This window comes from Hordeum vulgare, chromosome 2H (assembly GCF_904849725.1).
Source record: "Hordeum vulgare subsp. vulgare chromosome 2H, MorexV3_pseudomolecules_assembly, whole genome shotgun sequence".
Taxonomy (NCBI): domain Eukaryota; kingdom Viridiplantae; phylum Streptophyta; class Magnoliopsida; order Poales; family Poaceae; genus Hordeum; species Hordeum vulgare.
In genome coordinates, this window is record NC_058519.1 from 645,929,299 (window position 1) to 645,949,228 (window position 19,930).

The 19,930-nt window shown below is 47.7% G+C and overlaps 2 protein-coding genes across 3 annotated transcripts; both read left to right on the top strand.

The window, feature by feature from the left end:
• The first annotated feature begins 8,906 nt into the window (after positions 1-8,906).
• Positions 8,907-9,506, top strand: LOC123428896. The gene has a single exon (XM_045113002.1). The coding sequence runs from the start codon at positions 8,907-8,909 to the stop codon at positions 9,504-9,506; it is 600 nt and encodes a 199-aa protein (XP_044968937.1).
• An 8,713-nt stretch (positions 9,507-18,219) lies between these two features.
• Positions 18,220-19,556, top strand: LOC123428338 (dof zinc finger protein 2-like). 2 transcript variants are annotated; one of them, XM_045112539.1, is made up of 2 exons: positions 18,220-18,590; positions 18,696-19,556. In XM_045112539.1, the coding sequence occupies exons 1-2, from the start codon at positions 18,486-18,488 to the stop codon at positions 19,215-19,217; spliced, it is 627 nt and encodes a 208-aa protein (XP_044968474.1). In that variant the 5' UTR covers positions 18,220-18,485; the 3' UTR covers positions 19,218-19,556. The 2 variants fall into 2 exon arrangements, with proteins under 2 accessions (XP_044968474.1, XP_044968475.1); XM_045112540.1 differs by having other exon boundaries at positions 18,699-19,556.
• Positions 19,557-19,930: the final 374 nt, after the last annotated feature.

The window sequence follows — 19,930 nt, forward strand, 5'->3', positions numbered from 1 at the left end:
GAGCTCCCCCGGCCCGCCAATGGTCGAGCCCGCCACCGTCAATCCCCTGGAATCGGGTATGATTTTTGGATGACTCGCCCTTCTTTGGCGAGTTAGCTTTACCGTCCTCGGCGGGATCTTTGGTGTCGTCCGCTTCAGCGTATCTAGTAAGAGTATCCATTAGCTCCCCCATGTCTTGGACCTTTCGCTTGAGTCGCCCAAACTTCTGCACCAGGGGTTCGTAGTGGCAATTCTGCTCGAGGATCAACACAGCCTGAGCCGTCGTGATACCGTCTGATGAATGGATAATTTCCGCGACCCGCCGTGACCAACGGTGGGCCGACTCATCGGGGCGCTGAACACAGTGCTGCAGATCGACAATCGTCATTGGTCGTTTGCAGGTTCCTCGGAAGTTTTTGATGAAGCGCTCTTTCAATTCAGCCCAGGTCTGGATGGAGTTGGGGGGTAAGTTTTTTAACCAAGTACGTGCTGACCCTTCGAGCATCATCGTGAAGTATCTGGCGCAAACTGCTTCATTTACGTCCAGCATGTCCATGGCGATTTCATAACTCTCGACCCACGATGCCGGCTCAAGGTCCGGTGTGTAATTAGGCACCTTTCTTGGTCCTTTAAAATCCTTTGGCATTCGTTCGTCGCGGAGGGCGGGGGCCAAGCACGGCACCCCCACTCATCCACCGCTTCCGACGAGAGGGGCTGGGGCGACTTGGATGTTCGGGAGATCCCGGCCCGGCGGGTTTTGATGGTCAGGCGGGTTGTCGTGGGGGATGAGTCGCCGTCCGCTGTTTACAGCGGGCTGGTCCTCTGGCCGACTCCTGGTGTGACTCGCCTGGGGAGTGGAATGCAGCCTATCTAGGCTATGTGAGAACTGGGCATTTTGAACCACCGTCGTCTTCAACATCTCAATGGCGTTTCTTGCTTCTATCTCGGCAGGAGTATTGCCGTGAATCGGAAGAGATTCCAAATGGCGAGTTGCAGCAAGGACGTTGTCCACTGGGTTGGAAAAGTGACCTTGAGGTGTCCGGAATTGGGGAACGCGATCCTCAATTGGTTGAACCGGTGGGTTAGGTGGTTGGCCTGGTCCTCCCCCTAGGGCGGCTCCCGCCCCGGGAGTTCGGGGAGTATCGAACAGGCGGGTCGGGTTGAGATCAGGGGTAGGCGACCCTGGTGCCTCCGCTGATGGACGTCGTCAGGTGCGCGCTGGTGTCTTTCGAGCCGCCAGTTGTCAGTATTTAAGCGAATTCTCTCGGCGGTAATTTGAGCCTGCCGGGTCTCGATTCTGGCAGATTCCACCTCGGCATCCCGATGTGCTTTTGCCACTGCTTCTCTTAGCTTCGCCAATTCCGTGTTTACTGCCTCCTGGTTTTCCTGTGTGATGGGAGTCGCCATAAGCCTCGTAATTTCTGTTGCTAATTCCACCAAGGCAGCGGTCGGGCTTCTAGATGTCTCGCCAGGCCCATCCCCGCCTGCCACCTTTGGCGAGGGTTGAGTCGCCCCAGCCATGTAAATAGCGATCTAGCGGCGAGTTCGGTCAAGGACTTCGGGGTCCATGGCCAACGACAAGCCCCCGAGACAATCCCCATGTAGAGACCGGATTGAATCTGAATCGTCCATGGATGACATCCGTGTTGACGGGTGTGGTTTCGTGGGTTGCTGAGTGTTCTGGCTCCTCAGATCCCTGCGTGAATCCATCAAAGATCGGGCGAGTCAGATTTGACGTCGTTAGTGGGCGGACGTACCTGGTCGGCTCGACGATGTCGGTGGAGATGTCCAGCTCAGGCACGGATGATCCAATCATGCCGATGAAGACGTTGATCTTGCCGAAGGGGACCCTGTAACTAGATTCGATCGAATCCGCCTCGGGCCCCCATTGCAGGTTGTTGATGTAGAACATCCCACAGCGGCTCCGGGTCATGGGCCCCGTCGCGTAGCTCCCAAACCCTGGTAGGGCTCCCTTTGAGAACTCAACTCCACCGTGCGCAGGCCCCACGGTGGGCGCCAACTTCGTGGTTTTGTCACGGCAGATGTCCTCGTAAAAGAACTTAGTACTGGAGCGATCACACTTTGGTGACGACTCAAAGGGGTTGAACGGGAGAGAGACGGCGATTTACCCAGGTTCGGCCCCTCGTGAGGAGGTAAAGGCCTGCGTCCTGCTTTGAGTTGTATTGATGGAGTTTCGATTACAAGGAGGGCGTAACTCGCCAGACCTAGCAATAGATGATTTCTAACCTGTCCTCTTCTCCCCTGGGACTCGCCTTTATATACAGGTCGAGTCCTTAGGGTTTACAAGGATCATTTTCTTTACACAAATCGTGACCCTTGCGATCTTTAAGTCGCCTCCTTCCGAAGCTTGGGGACCTTCTTTATTATGGACTCCTTCCGAAAGTCATAAACCGCCATACTACTCTTGGCTCTACCAGACCAAGGCCCAAACTACATCTTAGATGAGTCGCCAGCTTTGGTGACCCGGCCCAATTAGGGCGGGTTATCAACAGATAATATCCCCAACAGTACCGCTCTGCAGTGTGAAGAAGAAGATCCTGCTGGTGACGAGCCGACACAAGGTGTACGCCTATGACACGGAGCATGGAGCCGCCGAGGAGGTGTTCGACATGAATAGCTTTGTGGACGTCCCGCTGCACAGGAGCGAGTCACGGCTGTTGGTCAACATTAGCCTCCACGAGGAACACATCGGTCCCAAGTTCGAGGGTGATCACTTGCTGCAGGTGAAGCGGGGACGAGACATGGTGCTCGGCAGGCGGTGGGGGTGTCGCCGGCGTACAACGGGAAGGAGGTCTCGTACCTCTGAACAAGGGCAGAAGCATGAAATCACAATTTCATCTCTTTAGAACATCACTTATGTTCCGTGACGTTTGAAAACGTCTTCGGCGCCTTGCTTCTAAGCCATTAAGTATTTTGCACTGACCTATCGTGTAGTCATCAGAAACGTGTATGTCGGATGTTCACAACATCCATAGACGACGCTCGAGGTGCAGCACACCGAGCGGTGCATTAAGGACATAAGCCTTCTACGCAGCAACGAGGACAATACTCTGCAAAGTTTGCTACTATCAACTTCAACTAAATTTTCTCTTGGAACGTATAAAAATAGTAGAGCTATAGCGCAAGCTACATCGTAATTCGCAAAGACCATTAGACTATGTTCATGACAATTAGTTCAATTAATCATATTACTTAAGAACTCCCACTCAAAAAGTACATCTCTCTAGTCATTTGAGTGGTACATGATCCAAATCCACTATCTCAAGTCCGATCATCACGTGAGTCGAGAATAGTTTCAGTGGTAAGCATCTCTATGCTAATCATATCAACTATACGATTCATGCTCGACCTTTCGGTCTCATGTGTTCCGAGGCCATGTCTGCACATGCTAGGCTCGTCAAGCTTAACCCGAGTGTTCTGCGTGTGCAACTGTTTTGCACCCGTTGTATGTGAACGTTGAGTCTATCACACCCGATCATCACGTGGTGTCTCGAAACGAAGAATTGTCGCAACGGTGCACAGTCGGGGAGAACACAATTTCGTCTTGAAATTTTAGTGAGAGATCACCTCATAATGCTACCATCGTTCTATGCAAGATAAGGTGTATAAAGGATTAACATCACATGCAATTCATAAGTGACATGATATGGCCATCATCATGTGCTTCTTGATCTCCATCACCAAAGCACCGGCACGATCTTCTTGTCACCGGCGTCACACCATGATCTCCATCAACGTGTCGCCATCGGGGGTTGTCGTGCTACTCATGCTATTACTACTAAAGCTACGTCCTAGCAATATAGTAAACGCATCTGCAAGCACAAACGTTAGTTTAAAGACAACCCTATGGCTCCTGCCGGTTGCCGTACCATCGACGTGCAAGTCGATATTAACTATTACAACATGATCATCTCATACATTCAATATACCACATCACATCGTTGGCCATATCACATCACAAGCATACCCTGCAAAAACAAGTTAGACGTCCTCTAATTTTGTTGTTGCATGTTTTACGTGGTGACCATGGGTATCTAGTAGGATCGCATCTTACTTACGCAAACACCACAACGGAGATATATGAATTGCTATTTAACCTCATCCAAGGACCTCCTCGGTCAAATCCGAGTCAACTAAAGTTGGAGAAACCGACACTCGCCGGTCATATTTGAGCAACAGAGTTACTCGTAGCGATGAAACCAGTCTCTCGTAAGCGTACGAGTAATGTCGGTCCGAGCCGCTTCGATCCAACAATACCGCGGAATCAAGAAAAGACTAAGGAGGGCAGCAAAACGCACATCACCGCCCACAAAAACTTTTGTGTTCTACTCGAGAAGACATCTACGCACGAACCTAGCTCATGATGCCACTCTTGGGGAACGTCGCATGGGAGACAAAAAATTTCCTACGCGCACGAAGACCTATCATGGTGATGTCCATCTACGAGAGGGGATTTCCGATCTACGTACCCTTGTAGATCGCACAGCAGAAGTGTTAAGAAACGCGGTTGATGTAGTGGAACGTCCTCACGTCCCTCGATCCGCCCTGCGAACCGTCCCACGAACCGTCCCGCGATCCGTCCCGCGATTCGCTCCGATCTAGTGCCGAACGGACGGCACCTCCGCGTTCAGCACACGTACAGCTCGACGATGATCTCGGCCTTCTTAATCCAGCAAGAGAGACGGAGAGGTAGATGAGTTCTCCGGCAGCGTGATGGTGCTCCGGAGGTTGGTGGTGATCTAATCTCAGCAGGGCTCCGCCCGAGCTCCGCAGAAACGCGATCTAGAGGTAAAACCGTGGAGGTATGTGGTCGGGCTGCCGTGGCAAAAGTTGTCTCAAATCAGCACTAAAACCCCACTATATATAGGAGGGAGGGAGGGGAGGAGGCAGCCTCAAAACCTAAAGGTTTGGCCGAAATTGGAGGTGGAGGAGTCCTACTCCAATCCTACTTGGAGTAGGATTCTACCTTCCCACTTGGAAACTCTTTCCACGTTGTGTTTTTTCCTTCTCAAACCTTATGGGCCTTAGTGGGAACTTATTCCAGCCCACTAGGGGCTGGTTAATCTCTTCCCATAGCCCATGAGACCCCTTGGGGCGTGACACCCCTCCTGATGGTCCCCGGCACCCCTCCCGGCACTCCCAGTACACTACCGATGAGCCCGAAACTTTTCCGGTAATGCACGAAAACCTTCCGGTAACCAAATGAGGTCATCCTATATATCAATCTTCGTTTCCGGACCATTAAGGAAACCCTCGTGATGTCCGTGATCTCATCCGGGACTCCGGACAACATTCGGTAACCAACCATATAACTCAAATACGCATAAAACAACGTCGAACCTTAAGTGTGCAGACCCTGCGGGTTCGAGAACTATGTAGACATGACCCGAGAGACTCCTTGGTCAATATCCAATAGCGGGACCTGGATGCCCATATTGGATCCTACATATTCTATGAAGATCTTATCGTTTGAACCTCAGTGCCAAGGATTCATATAATCTCGTATGTCATTTCCTTTGTCCTTCGGTATGTTACTTGCCTGAGATTCGATCGTCAGTATCCACATACCTATTTCAATCTCGTTTACCGGCAAGTCTCTTTACTCGTTCCGTAATACAAGATCCCGCAACTTACACTAAGTCACATTGCTTGCAAAGCTTGTGTGTGATGTTGTATTACCGAGTGGGCCCCGAGATACCTCTTCGTCACACGGAGTGACAAATCCCAGTCTCGATCTATACTAACTCAACGAACACCTTCGGAGATACCTGTAGAGCATCTTTATAGTCACCCAGTTACGTTGCGACGTTTGATACACACAAAGCATTCCTCCGGTGTCAGTGAGTTATATGATCTCATGGTCATAGGAACAAATACTTGACACGCAGAAAACAGTAGCAACAAAATGACACGATCAACATGCTACGTCTATTAGTTTGGGTCTAGTCCATCACATGATTCTCCTAATGATGTGATCCCGTTATCAAGTGACCACACTTGCCTATGGTCAGGAAACCTTGACCATCTTTGATCAACGAGCTAGTCAACTAGAGGCTTACTAGGGACAGTGTTTTGTCTATGTATCCACACATGCACTGTGTTTCCAATCAATACAATTATAGCATGGATAATAAACGATTATCATGAACAAAGAAATATAATAATAACTAATTTATTATTGCCTCTAGGGCATATTTCCAACAATATTCCCTTAGACTTGCCAGCTTGTGGCTCTTATTTTGAAGAACTAAGGGGTTCTTTGGTTTCTAGCCACACCTTGCCACACTTTACCACACCTCACCTTAGTCAAATTTGACGAAGTTAGGTGGGTGTTTCGTTCTTGCTACACCTATGGTAAAAAAAATATAAGGAGTGAACTACATATGTCATACATACAGAAAGTGTGACAAGAATCCATTAGGCAAGAATGTGACTAACAATTTGAGTAACTCAAGTAAGGCAAGTGTGGCAAAAATGATGTGGAAAAATATGACAAAGATAGTTACAATCCAAACAACCCCTAATCTTAGGCAAGTGTGGTAACATTTTGTGGCAAAGTATGGCATTGCTAGGTGTAGAACAAACAACCCCTTAATCCGCATGAAGTTTTGTTAATGGGTTGACTGGTTATACAAATATGTTTGGACCAGCCTAGATGGACCGAGTAATTCCATAAATTCAGTACATATTATCTAGAATGGTTGGACTGAGTAATTTTATAAATGCAATAGACCAAGACCAGCCAACCATCTAGAATGGTTAGTTCTGTTAAGGGTAACTACTTAGCCCATGGTTAATTCTATAAGCATGTTTTGTTACCTTGCCCTGATGTTTTATAATCATTAGTTTCATTTCTGTTGGTTGTTCAGGTGTGTGACAAACTTATCCTATCACTGAAGCACCAGATAGAAGTACTCTACTGGAATCATTTTTTGATGGATTCTTAAAGTACACCACCCAATACCACATATTTACGTTGTTGCACTTTTTAGATGTTTAGAAATGTATCATGTTCATATTTGATGTGGTAACACACTTAGAGTATATATATAACTTAAAATTTTAGGAAGGAGCATATTTGGTGTAGTTATTATGAAATTTGCTAATATTTGTATTTCAAATGGTTAATAGATCGTTGTATTATTAAAGTATAATAAAAAATGTATTATTCAAGACGTGCATTGCACGTGCAAGCTTACTAGTGTCATTAGGTTACTCAATCAATGAACCCAGGGTTGTCGTCCTGGTGCCCATCTTAATTATTTTTTAAAAGCCCCCATGTCTATTAATAGCATGTAACGATAGTACATAAATCCCCACAACATATTACAGGCATTGGTGTGAGCCGAGCTTACCACCACCATCACCCGTTCTTCACTGGAGTCTGGCAAACCTTGTTAGAGTAGACAATCAATAATTTTTTGAAACATGGTCCCTTAGGTACCGATCTTATTAAAAAGATTGAAGAGAGTTGCCCGGTTAATAATCGGAAAAACGGGTTAAAACCGTCACAATGCGCTCGCCACAACAGGGCACACATGGCGACCTGACAACCTACACAAGAACGCACACACGCCGCCTAGGGGAAGAGCTCCGTCGAGGTTGTAATCCGGTGCCATCGCTATCACGCCTCCACGAGGGCGACTCCGACTTCATTGTCGATGACCACAGATGTAGCCTTCACCGCAGACAAGCATAGAGGCCTACGTCGGACAACGCCAAACAGTCCACCACACGCGCCGGCGACCAGGCAGCTTCGACTCAGCCGACAAGCATTGAAGGAAGAAAAGCACTGGACCTGCACCGAGCCAGCACCAGAACCGACGACCCGTCTTCACGTCATCGTCGCCGCAAGGATCCCCTCAAACAGCTCCGACTTCAGAAGACAAGAGAGGTAGGGCGACCCCTCGAACACACCGGACGAGACCAACTACCAGAACCCAACAGCAAATCCTACTCCGCTTGAAGGGGCCATCGTTGCCACACAGAAACCGCGCAGATCATCCACATTGTCGGACGAGCCCCAGCCGACCGCAATGTTGCGAGCGTCTAGCCCCTGGAAAGTGCAAACGAGATTCAAAGCTCTTCAAGACGACGCCCTCAAGGAGGAAGTGACGATGCCGACGCCGTCGTCCGGCCCAACCGGGCCTAAGGTTTTCATCCGAAGAACTAGATCCGGGGGTGTGTAGGAAGAGAACTCCTCAACGATGCCTCCAAGGAGGTGAGACGACATCCACAAACGCTAACACCGTCGGCCGGCAAGCTCTTGCCTCACAAGTTTCCACCCGGAGCACCTCCCAACACCACAACCCCAAACACAACACCTCCGCTAGCACACACGTCTCCCACCAAGCTACCGCGCCAGCGGCATCGGAGAGCCACCGAACACCTCACCTCCCCGCTGTAGAGGTCGATGGCCAGATCCGGCCAGAGCCATCAAGAGCCACCGAACACCTCACCCCAACAACGAGCACGTCGGCCAGCTCCAGCAGCTGACGGCCAATGTCGCCTCGCCTGCTGGCAGAGCATCCGCCGTAGATAATCTCTACTATTAAAGCGGGATCTGCCGTCGTCATGATGGTTTGACATCGTGCAATCCCCAGTTTGTACCAGCACAGTTCACTGATTTTTTTTCTATCCCTCCTTAAACCAATCGATTTTTTTATCCCTCCTTAAACCAAACCGGTTAACCCACGACAAAACCTGTACCTCCTAGTCTAGCGATCCCGCTCCTGCTAACCCTTCTCGTTTCCTCGGTTGGATACTAGAAAAAAAAACGAAAGAGCCGCATCCACAGACCATGACCCCGTTTTCTCCCAACCTCCTCGATCCTGATCCCCTCCATCTCGTGATGCCCACGATCTCCCCTCTCTTCTTCCCACCCGGCCAGGCAGGGAAGCCGTTTCATGATCCGCCACCAGCCGTGCTCGCACGGGGGGAGGGATGCCGCCGCCGGCCATGCTCGCGCGGGAGGAAAGAGGCCGCCTCCATCTGGCCGCCCTGTCACCCCCGCGGTGGAGGAGGTGGTCGGGCCCAACGAGGTCGACTTCGTCGCCGGCGATGACATCTTCGCGTTCGGCTCCGGCGCGGGGGGCGCCGCGGTCGCGCTGCCGCAGGCCTACGACGGGGCCGTCGATTGGAGCCGCCCCGACGCCCCCGCGGTTGAGGAGGTGGTCAGGCCCAACGAAGTCAACTTCGTCGTCGGCGATGACACCTTCGCGTTCGGCTCCGGCGCGTGGGGCGTCGCGGTTGCGTTGGCGCAGGCCTCTGACGGGCCCCCTTCTCTCCTCTCACCCATGGGATCTAGCTTTCTGATCGTCAACACCTGCCCCGGTTCCATTCTCCATCCAGAGGGACATGTCCCTGATCCACTTGCCTTCTCAACGGAGCCATCGGCGGCCTCTCCTCCTCGACAATTTCATCCAGCCGTCTTCGTCATCCAATCGACCTTCCCCGTCTATGGAGACCTCGAGCGACCTTCCTCGCATACGACAACCTCGATCTAGATCGGAGTCGCTTGCCATCTCATTTATTGTTCACCCAGTCCAGGAGGTGCTCAATGCGGGGAGGATAATGAGCATGACGGTGCAGCGACAACGGCAACCGACGATGGCCTAGGTAACCTGTATCCTTATTGATCATGGAAAAATATGTATTGCGTAAGATCATGCTTTCACACAGAAGTGCAGTAGCTGGACCTTGCAGTTACCTCAGTGCATAACTCCTTGGTTTTGCCTCTTTGTGTCACAGGCTTTCAGAGAGTACTACCCCTCCAGCAATGATCCCGGTACTATCCTGGAGTGTGTATGGGTGAAAGATAAATTTGTTTTGCATGAAAAGATCAAAGGTAGCAGTCAGAAAACCAGAGATGAGGATCTGAAGTCGTGCACCCCCAGATTCATCAATCCAGTATGAGACCCTTGGACTTGTTAGTGAAGGTTGGAACACTTCACCTTCTCTGATTCATGACATATGAACATTTGGAGTTCAGGGTTGCATTTTCTGCAATACTTATACATGACTGCCTGCTGATACTAAAACAATCGCATGCAATTGTATCCTAAAGGCATGCAAATGGAAAATTATTGTCTGTTAAGTAATCTAAACTAAAGATACAATGTCAGTTGATAACATTTATATATAGGAGGAAGTGATATCAGATGAGTGTGAATGAGAAGAATCTTGGTGGTGCTATTACATTCTTGGAGCATACCTCCGATTGACTATTTGGAAGTTCTGATGACCCTGAAGTATATTTTCTAAAAACATTTCCTTGTCTCTTATGGTAGATGACATTTGACAAAATACTCAAGAGTATGCGTTTGGGATCTGTAACTTACCACTGAACTTCTGTTGTTCAGTATGATATTTTGGTTGAGCAGCCATATATCTCTAATGTGTTGGATAACCTAACAACAGTTAGCCTTGTTGAATGATAGCTCAGATTGCACTTACTAGAAAACACACACACTGTGAATTGCGACTATGGTCTTATTTGCTATTAGTTCCATTTCAGTTTCAAAACATATTTTTGGCTGCCTACTCCAATGGGAAACTAAAGTGCATGTGTTGCCAAAAGTGATGAACCTTCTTTTTTATCAGTATGCTTTTGCAACACTTGCTTTACAGAAAATGGCAATAAGTACAGGAGGCCAGCCAAACAGGAGCACTGTGATGAATTCGTTGATTCTCAGTTTGGTGTCACGCTTTGTGAGGTCAGCCAAACCGTGTATGTTTCTCTTGAAAGGACGTACCTCACAGAAAGATATGTTATATACCCAAGTTGCTCAACAGTCCGTAGCTGGTTGAAAGCAGGCTGACTAGAAATTAGAGAGAATAACTGAAGTTTGAGCACGGGCAGACTAATTAGCCTTATTTATCTTCAATAGATGCATGCATATGCAAGATCAAGAACCGATATGTTCAGAAGACCCTTGAAATCGACAGGTATAAACATTAAGCCATACATAATCATCAGAAATTTGTAAACCAAAACAGAGAGCACGATTTAAGTGGCTTTCCAGAAAGAAGTAAACATGGTCAGATTCATAATGCCTGTGTCAACGCCATCGAAAAGGTGCCTTCTCCAGCACTTCTCTCTCCCTCTCTCTCTCTGGTTTTTGATTTGGACTTTTTGAGTTGGTGCTTTGTTCCTGAAGCTCCCTCTCTTCTCTATTGCAGGGGAACATCTCTCTGTTCATGAAGCATCGCCAACGCTAGCCCTTGTTGGCTTCTTGCCCATGGCGACCGAGCAGGCGGGAGAAGGTTTTATGTCCCGATGACGACTAGGGCGCTTGTGATGCTGTAAGTCCCAATGCAAGGCATGTCCACTTTTATCCATATAAACTTTGGAATGGCCATCTATTGTAAGAATTTGCCTTATACTGGTTTCAATGATCTTACATGAGCGAATTGTTCTTTATAATCCCCACTTGATGATGCTACAAGTTCATCGGTTCTATTTGAATTTATTTTCTAATCTTGTAGCTATCACTAAGATTTGCATGCTTGCGTTTTTTGAACCATCAGCAGGTTGGCGTGACTGATGATGTATAGCCATTCCTGGGATCTGGAAGATTTGGTACTGATTGGCCGAGTAGTAGGTCTCTTCATGCAAGTTTTGTAATTTTCTATTCCCATTTTTGATGGAGCAAGTGAAACATATTTCTTCATATTACCCATAGTCACTATATTTGCTTATGAGGCTTCACGAAAAACTCAGATGATACATATAAACTCCAATGGATATAAATGCCGTTTGTTATTATCTAAATTGAATTAAGCGGGAACTAATTACAGTTTCTTATTCTATAAATGTCGTTTGTTTTTCTATAGCCATCACCAATACTAAATTCTGTTTTCTAATGAAAGATCCTGGAATTGTTATGCAGAATAGGCAAACTGTTCTCTTTTCTCCCACACAGACTCTGGACATTAGGGGATCTATTATTCAGCCTATTCAAATTTTCCCCAATTTTTTCGGCGGCAATGCTTCTGTCCTGTCATCCCACAGGTTGAAGATTTTACAAATTTTACGTTTGGGAAAAAGGAAGAAAGACAACGAAAACTTGTTTATGTTGGAGTAGATGACTCTGAGTTAAAGGTATGGAACTGCTTCACCCTGCTGTTCAACTTTCTTTTAAAGATTTTTTGGTTTATTTGGTAGTATGAAAAATAACTCTGATGCTCTTGCAGCCTACCGCTGTAGCGTTGCAGCACGCTCTTCTTAATTTCACTTATTTGTACGATATTAAACCTGTTTAGCTCATGGATGTGACAATATCTTTGCTATTATAGAAGGTGGGTGGACTCTCAGAAGGACATCTGAGGTTTCTGCAGCTGACGATGCCGGGCTTCCCATTGCTGCAGGCACAACACTACAGGCATTGGGGTCCATTGGTGCCAAGTTTGTCGGCATCGGCAAGCCATTAAACGAAAATTGACAGGAAATCAGGGAGGCAGATAAAGCGAAAGCCGTGATCAAGAGGAAGTCAATCTGAAGCAGAACTGGAATTGGGAAAGTAATCTTGCGCTCTCCCAGCCAGGTGATTCACTCGTTCCATCATATGCTTCTAACCATTCCGTTGGCTGCAATTTGTTTTGATCTCCACAAATGCACGCTTTCACCGTTCTATGGATGAGAGATTGTAGGCATTCTGTAGCCAGTGGGCTGGGTTTCAGATTGCTGGGGCTTTTCTTCTTTGTCGTAGAACACATAAGATCCTCCTCCATGGCTATCGCTGTTGTTGGACAATGCCACACATCAACAACCACTTGACGTTTACAAGCATGTGTTCTTATTTTTTTCTATTATGTTGTCACTATTGTCATGATGATCATTGCGTCCTCTTGTTTACTTGTGCATCATACCGACTTGGTCTCTGGAACAATTACTGCCTAATGCTAGACAACTGAAAGTAAGTGTGAAGTGGAATCTAGAACATTGTGTTCTTGATCGACCCTTACTTGTGCAGCATACCGACTTGGTCTCTGGAACAATTACTGCCTAATGCTCGACAACTGAAAGTAAGTGTGAAGTGGAATCTAGAACAGTGTGTTCTTAATCGACGCTTACTTTTTTTATATGAATATGCTAAGTCAGAGTTAGAAAATTTTAATACTAATTAGTACTCCCTTGGTCCCTCTGATGCATATACCAACTTCCTACTAGATAAGCGACAATTAATATGGATCGGAGTGGTAAAAGAGTCCACGACGAATCAAGGAAAATTATGGAGAATTATGAAAATCAAATGAAGGAATCGGGGCAGTACTCCTATCTTGACGTAATATTGGGTGTTCATTTTTTAGGGAAGTTTAGTTTTTTCTCTCCTCTCATGATCTGTAGTTTCACTTTTCCTCTTTGAGAATTGATGATCACCTCATATATTTTCAGACATGGAAAATTATGGAGACATGTCTCTGACGAACATGGGAGGTGAATATACATATGCCATAGGCCATGTCAAGCACCAGCTTTATCTTCCGGGGTGATTTGTTACTTTTCCTGGCCGTGTTCCTAGACGGGACTAGGATTTTTGTTTGCATCGGTGCCTAATCAGTCGCCGGGTGCCAGCTATATTCTAAAGTGAGTGATGGTATTTTTCCAGTGTTCAAGTACCTGCAACATTGGAAGCAGAGACTCCTATACATGTAAGCGCCTGCAACCTGATGTCCCCAACACGGTTGTGCCCTCTCGTGGCTCGTGGGTTTGGACATCCGTTTCGGCGTCCTTACTTTCCTCCTTCGTGAGTTCCTTACTTTACTCCATTGTATTTCTTCATCTAATATAAGGAGGCATGGAAAGTCGTCCAGTTTATGCGCGGAAGTATTACTGGATTGTCATCGCGTTTCTTGAATGTTGTCAAGTAGTAAAATTGAGTTATGGTCATATCGATTTTTATAATGGATTCCTGTATTTTGCCAGGGGCTTGCTACAGTCTTGCTTTCAATTCTGACAGTCGTTGTTTCTCGTCGGGTCAAAATGAGGTATGAGTCGATGCTTAATTTTTGTTATGTGTCTTACTTAACACTACTGTTATTTCTAGCAGAAGGGTCAGCTGGGACATGGGGACACTCTTGTGTAACCCGCCGACTGTTTTTTTCTAAACTATCAAACTAATAAAATCATTTGCACTGTCCTCCATTTTAATTTTCTATGGTATTGCCGTATTCCTTAATCTATGAATATATGAGCATACAAAACTTATATTATTCAGGACCATGGGTGTAGCTGTGGCAGTTCTATGGGAATTGGACTATATGGGAAGCTGATTTTGCATCTACGTTCTAACTCTGCTCTTATTGTTTTGTTTCCCTGACTCGATGTTGTTCTATATTTGGTGCAGAAACTAAGGTGTTACGTCTCACCTCTCCAGTGAACACCCTCGCGCCTCCTCTCCTCCTACATATTACTTTTGCACTTCCCCACCAACGGACCTTCCGCCATGCCCGCAGCCGTGGTGGTATGACCGGCCGTAGCCCAATGTCACGGTGGGGAGGGAGGTCGGGGTCGTCCAAGCTTCGGCGGAAGTTGATGAGGAAGAGGAGAGGTATGCGAGTTGCAATGGTGGAGGGCTGGAGCCTGGAGGCAGTGTTGGGAGGTCGAGGAGGGGAAATATGCGCTCCGTAGTGTGTGAGTGCAGCATGCTCGCCGGTCGCCACCCCCTCGCCCCGCCCGCTCGCCGCGAAGGTCGCCGCCCCCTCGCCCCACTTGCAACGAAGGTCGTCGCCCCCTCGCCCCGCTCGTCGCGCCGGTTCAGCGTCGGTTGTCCCGGGCCACCGCGCCGCTCGCCCATGCGCCGCGCCCCGCTCGCCCACCGCACTTATGTTTGAGACGTGCGTTATTAAACAGAATCTTCGTTCAGAATGTAGCTACTAATGTTTGCACATATTTCTTTACAAGTTTAGGGTTTCGAATAAACTTAATACAAATCTTTTTTTTAAGATTATATTACACGTGCGTTTCACACAATATCCTTTTTAGTAATTTTCCTAGCTTCTTCATGGTAGAGTAGTTACAAAGATACTCCCTGATGAAAGTTAGGCACACTAATTAAGCTTGATATTTTTAAGGCAGATCAAAGGGATATCTTCCTAGGTAGTCAAATGTAATGCACAATATCAAACTGTTGTTATCTTTCTCATTTCCTCCCAATTGCATAATAATTATTTGTTTTAATTTCACCACAACAAAATTATTGTAATAGTGTGCATCTTCGTGATTTTATATATTTTCCTGTGTGGTTACTCTGAGCTAACAATGTAATTTTCTTGATATACTTAGAAATATCATTATTATATATGGTGTGTGACTTGCATGGTTTAATTCAGTATATTTTTGTTACTGCTAAACTTAGACATACATGTTCATTGAGGTCAAATAGTCGTTATCGAATTTTGAAATTATCAAATATGTGGAAGGTATGTTTCAACTCCCGAGGTGTATCCCTAGCAGGATCATCCTAGGTAGTCAAATGTACAGTGTATGATATTTTGAAGGACGAAATTAAAAGACAGTGGCATAAATCACAAAATTCGATAAGATCGAAAGGCGAAGATTCTCATGAGGAAATGAAAGAAAAGGGGTGAAATTAAAGAACAATGCCATATTAAACCACAAACCCCGATAATATTGAAAGGAGAAGATGGAAGATAGAAGTGGCAACATGAATGAGTCGTTTGGTGCAAACGAGGATTTTGTTTTTCCTTTGCAACGCACGGGCTCTTTTGTTAATCAACAATTAATGATGCTAAGGTTGGAGACGATCAGCGCACCAGAACATCAACCCTCTCCGACAATGATAGGCGTAGATTGAAGTGCCATGTCTACAAATACAACAATGGAAATAAGGATCGGTTGAATCCATGACGGATCCGTCAGAGGAGAACGCCGGCCAGATCCAAGCAGATTCACTTAAGATGACTGGACCCAAGAAGATCCGTCTGAAAATTGGAAGACTGCAACGGCTGTGTAGTCAGTCAACGGTCGACGTCCGTGCGTTGCCGAAAGTGCAATTTCTCTATTGAGTCCTGCACTCCTGGTACTGCTCGTGGCTAATCTTCTGCCGACACACTCAACTCACGTTTACACTGGACTGGATCAATCGCCACCGCAAACATGTTAGCTGCCTCGTAACGCGGGCCGGCCGGATAGACCAGCTGACACACACATACGCGCACGTAGGAATGGAACCTAGAACAATTGTAATCAAACCTGGTACACATATTCACAGATCAGGAAAAAAGAACTGGTAAAGTACAGTATGTTGTAGTATTAACTTCCACAAGCTTAGGTAATAACAGTAAGATATACTCCTTCCGTCTCGAAACTCTAGTCTTAAGTTTATCAAAAAATAGATGTATACAAGTCTAAGACAACAAAAAATTGGAATGAAAAGAATAGTTCATCGTATTCGTATAGTACGTCTTTCGTCTTCTCTTAACGACATAGATGATATTCCCTTTCCTCCGTTCTATAATATAGTGCATATAGTTTCTAGAAAGTCAAACTTTACAAATTTTGCTAAAGTTTATAAAAACATGTTTATAAATACGATACCAAATATATACATTATGAAGGTGTAAACTTGATTAAAGTATATAGAATTTAACTGGTAAAAAAAAAATCAATGTGTAGTACATTGTAGAACAAAGGGACTATAGATAAGAGTATGTTATCTATATCAATGATTATACATGCATGCCCTTGCAATTTAAGTTTTGCTATTTTTATGCCAGCGATAATCAGTCCGCGAGGAAACCAAAGTAAAGTATGGTGGTATGAAGATATATACTCATGCAAAGTACAAAGGGAATGGAAGAATTCGATCATATGGATAACTCTCTTAAAATTTTCTCCCCTCGGTTGCCACTTTTCGCTTGCTCGACATGCTCTTGTCGTCAACTTCTCCATCTTGACCTACAATGTCCCTGTTTTGAAGTCACGGTAGCACCTGCTTCTCCCCCTTGTGCTCAATCTGCTCTGCACGCCATACACATTGTCTCGTGTTTTCGCCCTGGTTTATTTACTCTCCGTTGTGGCATGTCTAGAATTTTAAAAACATCCTACCCCGCAAAAAAAAAGGATTTTAAAACCATTCTAGATAATTTTGATAGAAACAATACTCACGCCATCTCGAAAAAAGTGTTACAATTTTGTACTCCCTCCGTTCCTAAATATTTTTTAAAGATTTCATTAGGGGACTACATACGAAGCAAAATGAATGAATCTACACTTTAAAGTATGTCTATATACATCCGTATGTAGTTTTTTAGTGGAACCTCTAAAAAGACTTATATTTAGGAACGGAGGAAGTATTAAGCTTGAGACATTTATTTATTTTTTTAAAACGGAGGAAGTATTTATCAAAAAGTGAATATCGTTTAGGACTTTAGGTATGGCAAGAAATTTCAAGAGAGATTCGTTTGTAGGCCTTTAGGTCTGGCGGTAAACAGACTTGAGTATTGAGTCCTGAATCTTGGTTGACAAGGCCGATGGATCGGTCGACGAGAGGCGCGGAATGACGCCGGCGAGTGGGTCGCATCGGCCACCCGTCCGTGACGGTGACAGCACTTACGGCGCGTAGAAAAAGCGGCACCGACCATGTCCTTGCTCAGCCCAGATCCTAGCTCGCCAACCTCCGACGGGCCCCGCGCCGCGTCACGGTGAGGCGACGAGCAGAGCACAGGACGACCGGAGGGCCACCTCGAGTCCGTCCCCGTTAACCCCCGACCCGCACCAATCGCTCCTCGTCCACACCCACTGCATGCATGCGTCCGGCCGGCGCCTCGCTGCGCCGTGTCCCAGTGGCGGCGCCGCCAGATGTTGACGCGACGATGCCCGCTTGCCGATCACGAGAGCATGACAGTGCGAGAGCGCGCGTGCATGCATGTCTGGACCGGACTGGTTGCAAGATTCCGTCCACCACCGAGGACGGACGGACGGACCGCGAGAACTCTCCGGTCTCCTCTGCACCACCACGCCATGGACGCCGGCCCGTTCCGTCTCGATTCCTCAGCAAACCGAACGCTCCTGCTCGTGCCACTAATCAGGCATGGGCATGGTCTGTGTCCCCGGTCGTGCCAGACATACATGCATGTAACGCGACGCTGACGCTGACGCCGACGGCGACGTACGCGGGTGGAGGAAGCTAAGCTGCCTTCGGACGCAAGCCCCGCGCCCGCGCCGGCTTCTATATATAGGACACCCACTGGACGCACGGCCTCGCATAGGTTACTGCTAGTAGGCCACGACCAACCGCTCCCGTCAGCTCAGCTCCATCATCTGATTGCCGCCGCCGCCGCCCATCCAGCTCAGACTGACCGCTACGTCTCACTCTCTTCTTCCTCTCCTAGCTAATTGCCTAGCTACGGGTAGCTCAGTTAGAACTAGCTAGCCGGTGGTCACCACGCGCGCCCGCGGCACGTTTTTTAAGCCGGCCGGGTCGGACACGGCATGCGCTGCTCCGCCCGCACGGCAAACCATGGCTCCAGCTTCCGCATCGCTCCTTCCCGCCGCCGGCGCCAAGCGCCCCTTCGCCGCCGACTCCGCCGTCGACGCTGCTGATGAAGGGCAGCCCCTCGCGCAGGTCAGTCGACTCTCTGCTCAGTGCTCGCTCTGTCCGACTCTTCTCCGGCAAGCGGCATTCGTACGTACCTGCTAACGCGCGCGTGTGGTGAACTGTGGTGACCAGCAGAGCGCGGTGACCAAGAAGCATGGCGAGAGCCAGCAGGAGAAGCTGGAGTGCCCGCGGTGCAGCTCCAGCGACACCAAGTTCTGCTACTACAACAACTACAGCACGGCGCAGCCGCGCCACTACTGCCGCACCTGCCGCCGCTACTGGACGCACGGCGGCACCCTGCGCAAGGTCCCCGTCGGTGGCGCGTGCCGCCGCGGCTCCGGCAGCAGCAACAAGCGCCGCAGGCCCTCCGCCGAGCCCCACACGACCTCCTCCGATTCGCCGCAGCAGGACACGCTCCCCCCGCTCCCGGTCTTCCCGTTCCTCACCGACGGCGGCCCCGTCTTCCTGCCGCAGTTCGACCTCGGGCTCGGCGGGTTCCCGTGGACGACGCCGGCGGCCACGGACAACCTCTACGACGGGCTCGCGCCGTGGGGTGGCTGCGACGGGGCGCTCGCCCCCACCGGCGCGTGGGAGGACTTGGGCGGCCTGGAGCTCACCTGGCCACCGCCGCCACCCCCGGCGGCCGGCAACTGATGATCGGCTTCGTCATGTCAGTCAGCGTGCCGCCAGCGCGTTCGAGGCTCCTGTTTTATCATCGCAGCCTCGATCGATCAGCTAGTTGTTGCTTACCTTATTACCAGTGTGTCTCCTGAGCTAGGAATGTACTCATGCTCATGCTCATGTAGCTCCATGGATCCTCCCACGACTTCACTGCGTTTCTTCTCATGCTTAGGTACAAATGATGTGGCGATTGTTGTTTGAATCAATGGACCATGATCAGCAGGGAGGACGATGTAGTTTGGTCCGTGCAGTGATACAATATTACATATTTACAATAAATGGTTATATATGGTGTTGTTGCTCAATCATCAATCATCACTGTCAAGAAAAAAATACAAAATAAGTGTCCCAGATTTAATATTAAATTATACAAATTTTATACTGATCAGGTACACTTATTTTGGGACTGAGGAAGTAGTAGTGAAGCACGTAATGTTATTTTGTTCATGAACTTAATTGCAATACGCTATCTATTCTGTACAAATAAAGAACCAAGGCATGAACAAATAAATGTATTGGATGCTAATACCAATACAATTACAGAGAGACTTGTATCAGCAGTAGTAGAAAGAATGGTGTGGTTTGGGAAGTGAGCTCTCAAGGCATCAAAACATAGAGAACTTTCAACAGAGTGATCTCAAAACAGAGAAACTTTTAACGGTTCAATGTGTTTAGTGATTCATGCT